Source organism: Chamaea fasciata, unplaced genomic scaffold, assembly GCF_029207755.1.
Source record: "Chamaea fasciata isolate MVZ Bird 193981 ecotype frontalis unplaced genomic scaffold, bChaFas1.0.hap1 SCAF_871, whole genome shotgun sequence".
Taxonomy (NCBI): domain Eukaryota; kingdom Metazoa; phylum Chordata; class Aves; order Passeriformes; family Sylviidae; genus Chamaea; species Chamaea fasciata.
Window position 1 is genome coordinate 2141 of NW_027094956.1, and position 11923 is coordinate 14063.

General features: G+C 53.0%; 1 protein-coding gene across 2 annotated transcripts; it reads right to left on the reverse strand.

Annotated features, from left to right (window-relative positions):
• Positions 1 to 2396: 2396 nt before the first annotated feature.
• GLCE (glucuronic acid epimerase) lies at positions 2397 to 11256 on the reverse strand. 2 transcript variants are annotated; one of them, XM_066209344.1, is made up of 6 exons: positions 11228 to 11256; positions 10277 to 10364; positions 8507 to 8824; positions 5964 to 6135; positions 4194 to 4451; positions 2397 to 3507 (listed from the first exon to the last, which is right to left on the reverse strand). In XM_066209344.1, exons 3-6 carry the CDS (start codon positions 8810 to 8812, stop codon positions 2483 to 2485), a joined length of 1761 nt encoding a protein of 586 aa, XP_066065441.1. In that variant the 5' UTR covers positions 8813 to 8824; positions 10277 to 10364; positions 11228 to 11256; the 3' UTR covers positions 2397 to 2482. The 2 variants fall into 2 exon arrangements, with proteins under 2 accessions (XP_066065441.1, XP_066065442.1); XM_066209345.1 differs by lacking the exons at positions 5964 to 6135; positions 8507 to 8824; positions 10277 to 10364; positions 11228 to 11256 and adding an exon at positions 5618 to 5948.
• Positions 11257 to 11923: the final 667 nt, after the last annotated feature.

The window sequence follows — 11923 nt, forward strand, 5'->3', positions numbered from 1 at the left end:
GAAGGGCGGGATGATCCGCGGGAAAGGCGGGATGATCCGCGGGAAGGGCGGGATGATCCGCGGGAATGGCGGGATATTCCGCGGGAAGGGCGGGATGATCCGCGGGAAGGGCGGGATGCTCCGCGGGAAGGGCGGGATGATCCGCGGGAAGGGCGGGATGATCCGCGGGAAAGGCGGGATGATCCGCGGGAATGGCGGGATGATCCGCGGGAAGGGCGGGATGATCCGCGGGAAGGGCGGGATATTCCACGGGAATGGCGGGATGATCCGCGCGGGGTTGTGCTTGTGTTGCTGGAGCGAGGGAGGCACGGAGAGGGCGGTTCCCGTGGGAAGAGCCGACGGATCTCCGGGTGAAAATCTGGGATCGAAGCCGGTTTTGCTCCCGAAGATCTCCGGGAGTTCGAAGATGGAAAACGAACCAGAAGATCCCAAACTGGAATGGATTCCAGGAAGTTCTGGCTCCGTGGCCAAGGATCCTCTCCCGATGCTCAGTGGAATTTAAGGAATACCGGGAATTCCCAACGGATTCTCCCTGGGACTGCAGCCTCTGGAATCTGCACCTGTCCAAGGCCCCCGGAAGGCGACGGAGGTGGGACAGGAGGGACAACCTTGGAACGTCCATCCCGCGTTTCCGAGCGCTTCCGGAGCGGGAATATCGGCCGCGCTCCAAGCCCACCATCGGCCTCAATTCCCAAAAAATCCCCCCAAACCCGACCAAGAGGAAATTCCGGCCTCCATAAGGCACCAAAGCCAGCCCGGAGCAGCAGCCAAGGAGTCTCCGCGGCTTTTCCAACCGGGAAAACGACGCCGGGGGATTTTTTTGGGAAGGGGCGGAGATTTTTGGGAAGGAGCGGATTTCTGGGAAGGAATCCCGCCTTCGGGGTGGGTTTGTGTCCGTCGGGTTTCCGTGGGCTCGGGAAGAATTCCCCTCTGCTGCCTTTGGTGTCGGAATTTCTCCTCCGCCCGTCCCACGGGACGGATGGATCCGGCCGGACGGAAGTCGGGAAAAAGCCGCCCCGAGGTCGGGGAGGAACGAAGGGAAAATCCTCAACAACTGAAAGCCGTGAAAAGACGGAGACGGCGGTTGTCCTCGTGCCCGGGATTTTGGGATTGGGACGAGCTCCAGCACGGAATGGGAGCAGCGGGAATTCCCAGAGGCCATCCACGGGTTCGGGATCGGCTGGAAGCGCGGGACGGTGTTGGTGGGAAAGGACCTTAAAGCTCATCCCGTTCCCCAGGGGCCTCCCACAGGCCCACAAAGCTGGCCGTGGACATTCCGGCGATTCAGAACCAGCCGCAGCCTCTCCGGGAATTCCAGCCCAGGGAGAGCTGGGAAAACCTCTGGGATGGAGTTGGGAAAACGCTGGATGGAATGGAGCAGGAGAAGAAAAAATGAAAATTCCCGAATTCTTCCATTTCCTGAGGGACTCCAGGAGAGCTCCACGTCCCGCTGGGCAATTCCCGAAAAGCTCCGAGGAAACCTCCCAGATGGAATCCCGAAATCCCACGGAAAACGCGGAAAAGGGATCCCAGCTCCGAGGGGACACCGGGAAAAGGGATCCCAGCTCCGAGGGGATTCCAGTGACCGGGAAAAGGGATCCCAGCTCCGAGGGGATTCCAGTGACCGGGAAAAGGGATCCCAGCTCCGAGGGGATTCCAGCGTCCAGGAAAAGGGATCCCAGCTCCGAGGGGACACCGGGAAAAGGGATCCCAGCTCCGAGGGGACACCGGGAAAAGGGATCCCAGCTCCGAGGGGATTCCAGTGACCGGGAAAAGGGATCCCAGCTCTGAGGGGATTCCAGTGACCGGGAAAAGGGATCCCAGCTCCGAGGGGATTCCAGCGTCCAGGAAAAGGGATCCCAGCTCCGACGGGATTCCAGCGACCAGGAAAAGGGATCCCAGCTCCGAGGGGATTCCAGTGACCGGGAAAAGGGATCCCAGCCCCGGTGCCGGTGACCTCGGTCCACGCGCTCCAGCCTTTCCCAGTTGTGCTTCCATGACGCCGGGCACGCGTTTTCCATGAAAAACAAAAACGCCTCCAGCTCCAGGATCTCTGGGCAGAGAACCGGCAAGAAAACCAAATCCCAACCGCGGATTTCTCATCCCGAAAAACCGAATCCCTCGGAAAACTTCCCCCCCGCCCCCCAGATTTAAAGCCACGCTCCGAGCGATTCCCGCCGACGGCGCCGATCCCACGGGACACAAAATTCCCGTTTTTCCGCTCCGGGCAGTGGGGGCGCTCCCAAGACATCTATGGCTTCTGCAAAACCTTTTCCTCGGAAAAGGGGAGGCAAAAAAAAAAAAACCAAACCACAAAAAGAAGAACAAAACCCAACCCAACCCCCCCGAGAAAACCCAAGCCCCGCCCCGGCACGCAGCGGCGGCGCGTCCCGAGCCCAAAGCTTTCCCCAGGAGCCGTTCCCAAGCCCGCGGGGTTTTGGTCTCGTTTCCCGGGAACGCTCCGGGGAAAGACGGCAACGTCTCAGTTGTGCTTGGCCCGCCCTCCCCGCAGGTAACTCTTCCACCTCTTGACGAACTCCTTGAAGAGCGGCGCGTCGTCCACCGAGGCCAGCAGCTGCAGCTGGTTGATGTGCGTGGTGTGGTAGTCCCAGCGCGCCAGGTTGGGCGCCGTGCCCAGCATGACGTGCCGCAGGTCGTAGACGCTGCCCGAGCCCGTGTCGAAGAGCGGCAGCATGGCCTTGAGCGACGCCATGCCGCGCTCGTAGAGCGCCCGCGCCTCCTCGCCCAGCCGCTCGCCCGCCGTCTCCTTCAGGTCGTAGAGGCCGATCAGGGCGTACATGAAGCCGTTGAGCACGAAGGAGCTGGGCGTGGTGGGGTACTCCTCGTACCACTCGTGCCGCTCCATGAACACCGCCCGCACGCCGCGCCGCTCCGCCGGCAGCCGGAAAGGCGCCGTGGCCCGCAGCGCCGCGTTCAGGTAGGCCGGCTCCTTGGTCAGCTGGTAGGCCCTGACCAGCGTGGACATGGCTTGGCCTTGAGCCATGGCCGAGTACCAGCCCGGATCCAAGGATTTGAAACCCTCTCCCAGCTTCCTGGTGACCATGATGGGCCAACCGCCGCGCTCGTCCTGGTTGCGCAGCAGCCAGCGGCTGGCGGCGAAGAAGGCGGCCATGTGCGCCGTGCCGGAGACGGTGACGTTGTCCAAAAAGCCGCGGCCTCTGGCCACCAAACGCAGCACCCTCTTGGGCAGGATCTTGGTCTGCTTCACCGCCTTGGTGTTGGAGAGCCCCACGCCCTTGCGGAGGTCCGTGAGGAGGTCGCGGGTCAGGGTGCTCCAGGCGCTCCTGGCCCCGATGCCGTAGAAGATGTCCCGGTCGCGGAGGGCGATGAGCCGCGTGGTGGACTCGTAGTGCACGGTGAAGGGCTGGCTCCTCTCCGTGGTCTCCAGCACCACCGACACGCTGCCGTTGCCCTGCAGCTTCAGGTCGAAGGAGATGATGAAATCCCGGCCGTTGTTGAGCTCCAGGGAGACGCCCTCCGAGTTTTCTGCGGGGAAAAGGCTCCATGAGAACGGGAGAAAAATTCCCGGTTTCCCAAAGGTTTGGGGAGGATTCGCGAGGGGAGCCCCCCCCTCCCCCTCCCCCGCTCCAGGGAGCGATTCCCCAAAGGTTTGAGGGCAGCCCTTGAACAGTTCAGAGTCCTCGGGTTGTTGCAGCTGATTGGATTCCGAGCGAAGGACTGGGAAGGATGGAGTGGGGAGGAAGGATTGGGAATGAGGGATCGGGAATGAAAAGAATGGGGAATGAAGGACAAGGAAGGAAGAACTGGGAATGATAAACTGGGAATGAGGGATAAGGAAGGAAGAACTGGGAACGAAGAATTGGGAACAAAGGACTGGAATGAGAGACTGGGAATGAAGGACTGGAATGAAAGACTGGGAATGAAGGATTGGGAACAAAGGACTGGAATGAGAGATTGGGAACAAAGAACCGGAACGAAGGATTGGGAATGAAAGACTGGGAATAAAGGATTGGGAACAAAGGACCGGAACGAAGGATTGGGAATGAAGGACTGGAATGAAGGATTGGGAATGAAAGACCTGGAATGAAGGACTGGGAATGAAGGCTTGGGAACAAAGACCCGGAAGGAAGGATTAGGGAACGAAGGCCCAAGCAAAACCCAGGAGCGCCCAACAACTCCCCGCCCCAGCACACGCAATTCCCAGCCCCCACCTGGGCAGGAGAACTGCTTGACGCCGGTGAGCCGGGCCTTGTCCCAGACGGTGGTGAGGGAGCAGCCCTTGGGCACGTTCCACTCCCCGCTCCCGCCGTTCCCGGCGTTCCCGGCGTTGCCGTCCCCCCCGGTCTCGTAGACCTCCACGTGGGGCGGTTTCTCGGTCAGGTTCTTGCTGTAGTGGCTCAGCCCGTACTGGGCGATCTGGATGGGGTAGAAGTAGCCCTGAGGGCCCCACTGCGTGGAGAGAGGCACTCCTGGGAAGAAAGAAAACCACGGAAAGGCCGCGGTTGGCACCGTTGGGAGGAGGCGAAAATTCCTCCTCCGCGCCCCGGACATCCCGGGAGATCCGTCGGGGGGGGGTGGGGGTGCTACAGGGAAGTCTTTGGGAAGGAGGGGGGCGGGACCTTTCCCACTAAAATCCGGAATTCCGTGGGTTTAGCTGGCTGCTGTGCCTTTCCCGGCTTTTACGGAATGGTGGGATGGGGTGGGTGCAAGGGAACGTGAAATCCCGTCCCACTGCAGCCCTGCCGAGGATCCCGGGGATCCCGGGATCCCAGGCTGCTCCGAGCTGGCCTTGGACGTTCCCAGCATCCAGGGGCAGCCCCAGCTTCTCTGGGAATTCCAGCCCAGCCAGGAATTCCTTCCCAGAATCCCATCCCGCCCGCTGGGCGCCATTCCCTGTGGCCTGTCCCACCCGCCTCGTCCTCGGTGATCCCAAGGTCGGAAGTGCCACCACAACATCCCATTCCCACATTCTCAAATTCCCGCATTCCCGCGTTCCCAGCACCAAATCCGGGTCGCTTCCCACTCCCAGAGCGTTTCGAGGAGCACCTCCATCAGATCTTCAGGATCATCCCAACCCCAAGACTCGAGATTTCCCTTCCCACATTCCCACTGGAACATCCAGCTCATTTTGCACTTCCAGCACATTTCAAGGAGTGCTTCCAGAAGATTTTCAGGATCACCCCAACCCCAAGACTCGAGATTTCCCTTCCCACATTCCCACCACCAAACCCAGCTCACTCTGCACTTCCAGGAGATTTTCGGGATCATCCCAAACCCCCAGAATTCCCGGGATTTCCCTTCTCCCCACCTTCCACGCCGCTGACGCACTTGACCCTGTCCCATTCCCATCGGAACATCCAGCTCACTTTACACTTCCAGGAGATTTTCGGGATCACCCCAACCCCAAGACTCGAGATTTCCCTTCCCACATTCCCACTGGAACATCCAGCTCATTTTGCACTTCCAGCACATTTCAAGGAGCGCTTCCAGGCAGTTTTCAGGACCATCCCAACCCCAAGACTCAAGATTTCCCTTCCCACATTCCCACTGGAACATCCAGCTCACTCTGCACTTCCAGGAGATTTTCGGGACCACCCCAACTGCCCAGAATTCCCGGGATTTCCCTGCCTCCCACCTTCCACGCCGCTGATGCACTTGACCCTGTCCCATTCCCACATTCCCACCGGAACATCCAGCTCACTTTGCACTTCCAGCACATTTCAAGGAGCGCTTCCAGGCAGTTTTTGGGATCATCCCAACCCCAAGACTCGAGATTTCCCTTCCCACATTCCCACCACCAAATCCACTCCTGGAACATTTCAAGGAGTGCTTCCAGGCAGTTTTCAGGACCATCCCAACCCCAAGACTCGAGATTTCCCTTCCCACATTCCCACCGGAACATCCAGCTCACTTTACACTTCCAGGCGATTCTCGGGATCACCCCCACCGCCCAGAATTCCCGGGATTCCCCTTCTCCCCACCTTCCACGCCGCTGATGCACTTGACCCTGTCGCGGAGCTCGACGTTGTAGCCCTCGAAGGACATGAAGACGCCGTGGGGCCGGTACGGGGCGCGCTGCGCGTACACCTTGGAGTAGCTGTGGGAGAACTCAAACCTCTCGGTGCCCTCGGACTGCGAGATGCGCCCGTAAACCTGCGCCGCAAACACCGGCACCACAAGAGTCAAAGCCGCGGAAAGAGCGAGCCGGGAGAGCTGCGGGGGAGAACAGCTGCAAAACGGGGAGGGGGCTTTCGGTGGTTTGTGTGGGATGCGATTCGCTCGAAAAAGGGTTAAAAAAAATTAAATATTTTATCTGCAATTCGCCGTTAAAATAGAATTTTTTAAAATATTTTATATGGGATTTGCTGTCAAAATGTGAATTTTTTTGGCATTTTATATGTAATATGATTACCTGTAAAATTATAATTTTAAAATATTTTATATGTAATGCAATTTGCCGTAAAAATATAATTTTTACAATATTTTACGTATAATTTGCTGTCAAAATATAATTTTTTGGCATTTTATATGTAATATAATTTAGTGTAAAATTATAATTTAAAAAATATTTTATACGTAATGCAATTTGTCGTAAAAATACAATTTTTACAATATTTTACGTTTAATTTGCTGCAAAATATAATTTTTTGGCATTTTATATGTAATATAATTTAGTGTAAAATTATAATTTAAAAAATATTTTATACGTAATGCAATTTGCCGTAAAAATATAATTTTTACAATATTTTACGTATAATTTGCTGTCAAAATATAATTTTTTTGGCATTTTATATGTAATATAATTAACTGTAAAATTATAATTTTAAAATATTTTATACGTAATGCAATTTGCCGTAAAAATATAATTTTTACAATATTTTATGTATAATTTGCTGTCAAAATATAATTTTTTGGCATTTTATATGTAATATAATTTAGTGTAAAATTACAATTTTTAAAATATTTTATACACAATGCAATTTGCCGTAAAAATACAATTTTTACAATATTTTATGTCTAATTTGCCGTCAAAATATAATTTTTTGGCATTTTATATGTAATATAATTTAGTGTAAAATTATAATTTTTAAAATATTTTATATGTAAAGCAATTTGCCGTACAAATATAATTTTTTACAATATTTTATGTACAACTTGCTGCAAAAATATTATTTTAAAACTATTTTACATGTAAAGCAATTTGCCGTAAAAATATAATTTTTAAACTATTTTATATGTAATTTACTGTAAAAATACAGATTTTTTAAATATTTCATACGTCATATAATTTGCCATGAAAATATCGAATTGTTTATGGTTTGTATTTCATATAATTTGCTGCAAAACCAGAATTTACTGTTTCACACATAATGTGATTTGCCGTAAAACCGTCATCTGTAAAACATTTCACACGTAATATAATTTGCCGCAAAAAGATAATTTTCACAATATTTCGTACGTAACGTAATTTGCCATAAGATATAATTTAAAAATATTTCATATATGGCATAAATTGCCGTAAAAACATAAATTAGAAATGTTTTACGTATAGCGTAATTTACTGTAAAAATATCGGGGTTTTTTCTGTTTTATCTCCAATTTGCCCTGAAAATACAATTTTCTCATGTTTTACATAAAGCGGAACTTGCTGCAGACTCTGCTGCTGCCGCGCCGGCCGCCAAGGCCGGCTGCTGGGGGAAAGGGAAATAACCAAGAGCCGAGCCGGAAATAATCAATGATAATCAATAATAACGAAATAATCACGAAATAATCACGAAAAAGAACAAAATGATGGCAACGCGGAACAATACTGAATAATAATCAACGATAATGAATAAAAATGGAATAACGGAATAATAGTGAATAATAGTGAATAATGACAAGTAATAATGAATAATATTGAATAGTAATAATGGATAATAATGAATGATAATTGAAAAGAATGAATAATAGTGAATAATAGTGAATAATAGTGAATAATAGTGAACCATAGTGAATAATGACAAGTAATAATGAATGATACTGAATAATATTCATGGATAATAATGGAAAATAATGAATAATAATGAATAATATTTAATAATAGTGAATAATAGTGAATAATAGTGAATAATGACAAGTAATAATGAATAATACTGAACAATAATAATGAATAATAAATAATAATGGAAAATAATGAATAATAATGAATAATATTCAATAATAGTGAATAATAGTGAATAATAGTGAATAATGACAAGTAATAATGACTAATATTGAATAGTAATAATGGATAAAAATGAATGATAATTGAAAATAACGAATAATAGTGAATAATAGTGAATAATAGTGAACAGTAGTGAATAAGGACAAGTAATAATGAATGACACTGAATAATATTAATGGATAATAATGAATGATAATGGAAAATAATGAATAATAACGAATAGTATTGAATAATACTGAATAATATTGAATAACACCAAGTAATAATGAATACAATCCCCTTTCCTTGAGAATTCCCAAGGTTTTCCTTCCCCCTCACCTGGAAGTATTTCTCCACCCAGCTGAAGGGCAGGAACACCTCGCCGCCCTCGCGCCGCCCCTTCACCGTCTGCTCCTCGTTGATCACGCAGTCGATCTCCTCGTACCTGGGGCCGCTTTTCCCGGGAAGGGCCGCGGGCCCCGGCGCGCCGGCCGGCTCCCGGGGCGACGCCGCCTCGCTGGCCGGCCGCTCCGGGCCCTCGGCCGGGCGCCGCGGGCAGCGCGCCCACAGCAGGAGCGCCAGCAGCGCCAGGAGGGAGCAGAGCGCCAGCAGAGCCTTGGAGCTCAGGCGGGCCAGGCAGCGCATGGTGCCGCATTCCTGCCGGGAAAACGGGGAGAAACGGGGAATAAACGGGATTAAAACACGGGAAAAACGGGATTAGGAGAGAGATCTGGGGTGGGAATGGTGCCCGGGCCAGGCAGCGCATGGTGCCGCATTCCTGCCGGGAAAACGGGGAGAAACGGGGAAAAACGGGATTAAAACACGGGAAAAACGGGATTAAAACAGGGAAAAACGGGATTAGAACAGGGAAAAACGGGATTAGGAGAGAGATCTGGGGTGGGAATGGTGCCCGGGCCAGGCAGCGCATGGTGCCGCATTCCTGCCGGGAAAACGGGGGGAAACGGGGAAAAACGGGATTAAAACACGGGAAAAGGGGATTAAAACATGGAAAACGGGATTAGGACAGGGAAAAACGGGATTAGGACAGGGAAAAACGGGATTAGGAGAGAGATTTGGGGTGGGAATGGTGCCCGGGCCAGGCAGCGCATGGTGCCGCATTCCTGCCGGGAAAACAGGGAAAAACGGGATTAAAACAGGGAATAAACGGGATTAGGACAGGGAAAAACGGGATTAAAACATGGAAAACGGGATTAGGACAGGGAAAAACGGGATTAAAACACGGAAAAACGGGATTAGGACAGGGAAAAACGGGATTAGGACAGGGAAAAACGGGATTAGGACAGGGATTTGGGGTGGGAATGGTGCCCGGGCCAGGCAGCGCATGGTGCCGCATTCCTGCCGGGAAAACGGGGAAAAACGGGATTAGGACGGGGAATAAACGGGATTAAAACACGGGAAAAATGGGATTAAAACAGGGAAAAACGGGATTAGGAGAGAGATTTGGGGTGGGAATGGTGCCCGGGCCAGGCAGCGCATGGTGCCGCATTCCTGCCGGGAAAACGGGATTAAAACGGGGAAAAAAGGGATTAGGACAGGGAAAAACGGGATTAAAACAGGGAAAAACGGGATTAAAACACGGGAAAATGGGATTAAAACAGGGAAAAACGGGATTAGGAGAGAGATTTGGGGTGGGAATGGTGCCTGGGCCAGGCAGCGCACAGTGCTGCATTCCTGCGGGGAAAACGGGATTAAAACAGGGAAAAACGGGATTAAAACACGGAAAAATGGGATTAGGACAGGGAAAAACGGGATTAAAACAGGGAAAAACGGGATTAGGACAGGGAAAAATGGGATTAGGAGAGAGATTTGGGGTGGGAACGGTGCCCGGGCCAGGCAGCGCATGGTGCCGCATTCCTGCGGGGAAAACCAGGGAAAAATGGGGATAAAAACATGGAAAAGCCGTGGAAAGCCATGGAAAAATCATGGAAAAAACGGGATCAGGAGAGGGATTTGGGATTTCCCGGATGGGGATGGCGTCCCCGTCAATGGCCCAGCATTCCCGGGAATCAGGGAAATGTGGGACACGAACGCCAGGGATCCCCCCAGAGCCAGGAAAACCGGGAATGGGGAAAAGGGCTCAGGTCTTACCTCAGGGAAAGGGAATTCCCGGAATTCTAACGCATCCCGAGACTCCAGAGGCACAAATCCCGGGATTGACGGATTGCTCTCGGGATTCCTGCAGGGAAAACCGGGAAAAATGGAGCTGGAGAAGGCCTGGATGGAGCTTTTCCTGGGAAAACCCTCAGGATTCCAGAAAATCCCAGGAAAACCCTCAGGGAATTCCAGGAATTCCGGGAAAACCCTCAGAATTCCCAGGAAAACCCTCAGAATTCCCAGGAAAACCCTCAGAATTCCAGGAAAATCTGGCAGTTCCCAGGAAAATCCTCAGAATCCCTGCAAAACGCTGCTATTCCCAGGAAAATCCTGGAATTCCCAAGAAAACCCTCAGAATTCCCAGGAGAACCCTCAGAATTCCATGAAAATCCTGCAATTCCCAGGAAAACCCTCAGAATTCCCAGGAAAACCCTCAGAATTCCAGGAAAATCCTGCAATTCCCAGGAAAACCCTCAGAATTCCCAGGAAAATCCTCAGAATTCCAGGAAAATCTGGCAGTTCCCAGGAAAATCCTCAGAATCCCTGCAAAACGCTGCTATTCCCAGGAAAATCCTGGAATTCCCAAGAAAACCCTCAGAATTCCCGGAAAAAGCTGCAGAATTCCCAGGAAGATCCCAGGAAAACCCTCAGGGAATTCCAGGAATTCCGGAGCCCACATTGCGGAACCCCGGAGCCCCTTATTCCTGCTCCCCCCATTCCCCCAGCCCATATTCCCGCATTCCCAAATCCCGAATTCCCGAATTCCCGAATCCCCTCACCCCAGGCTCGGGCAGGGATCCCCCGAGGCGGGCCGAGCACGCCCGGCCCCGCCAGCCCCGGCCGATCCCGCCGCTCTCAGCCTCTCTCCCGCCGCCGTCCCCACGTTCCCCCCACGCCCATTCCCGCTTTTTCCCAAGGAATTCCCGGGAATTCCCGGTTCCTTACCCGGGGCCTGGCGGGCGGCGGAACCTCCGCGCGGGGCAGCGGGGGGAGCACGGAGGGGCCGCGGCGGAGGCCACGCCCCCCCGCCGCGCGTCGCGGCCAATAGGAGCGCGCGGAGGCAGGAGCGCCAGCCAATGGGAAGGCGCGGCGCGGCGCGGCGGTGCCGCCGCCACAACGGCGCCGGGCAGGGCGGGGCGGGGCGGGGCGGAGGCGCCGGGAGCGCCGGGAGCGCCGGGAGCGCCGGGAGCGCCGGGAGCGCCGCCGCGGAGCCTCCGGTACCGCCTCCGGCCCCGGGAACACCGGCGGAACCGGGAGGGGAGCGGCCCCGCCCCGGCTTCCCGCGAGAGCGGCGGCGCCCAATCAGAACGGCGCGTTCGAGGGGGCGGGGCTTCCGGGCGGAGGGCGCGCGCTGATTGGTTGAAGGGAGGCGCCGCCCGCGGAGCGCGGTCACGTGGCGCGGGCGCGTGAGGCGGGAGCGGCCGAGGATGAACGGGGGAGGATTTATTAATGATTAATTACGAATTAATGGGAGGAAGCGGCGAAAGGCGGCTCTGCTGCCCTCGGGGAGAGCGGGATGTGGGGGGGGGGGAGCGGCTGCGCCAGGGGAAGTTTGGGAATACTGGGAGAAAAAATTCCCACCTGGAAAAATTCCCACCTGGAAAAACTCCCACGTGGAAAAGCTCCAGCCACGGAGCCGAT

Bases quoted from the DNA above. Each gene is read 5' to 3' on its own strand.
- GLCE (XM_066209344.1), bottom strand. From the start codon at position 8,812: ATGCGCTGCCTGGCCCGCCTGAGCTCCAAGGCTCTGCTGGCGCTCTGC. The intron at 6,136-8,506 runs GTGAGGGGGAAG...TTTGCGGCGCAG, and splicing joins GGGTGGAGAAATACTTCCAG to GTTTACGGGCGCATCTCGCA. The intron at 4,452-5,963 runs GTGGGGAGAAGG...CTTTCTTCCCAG, and splicing joins GTGCATCAGCGGCGTGGAAG to GAGTGCCTCTCTCCACGCAG.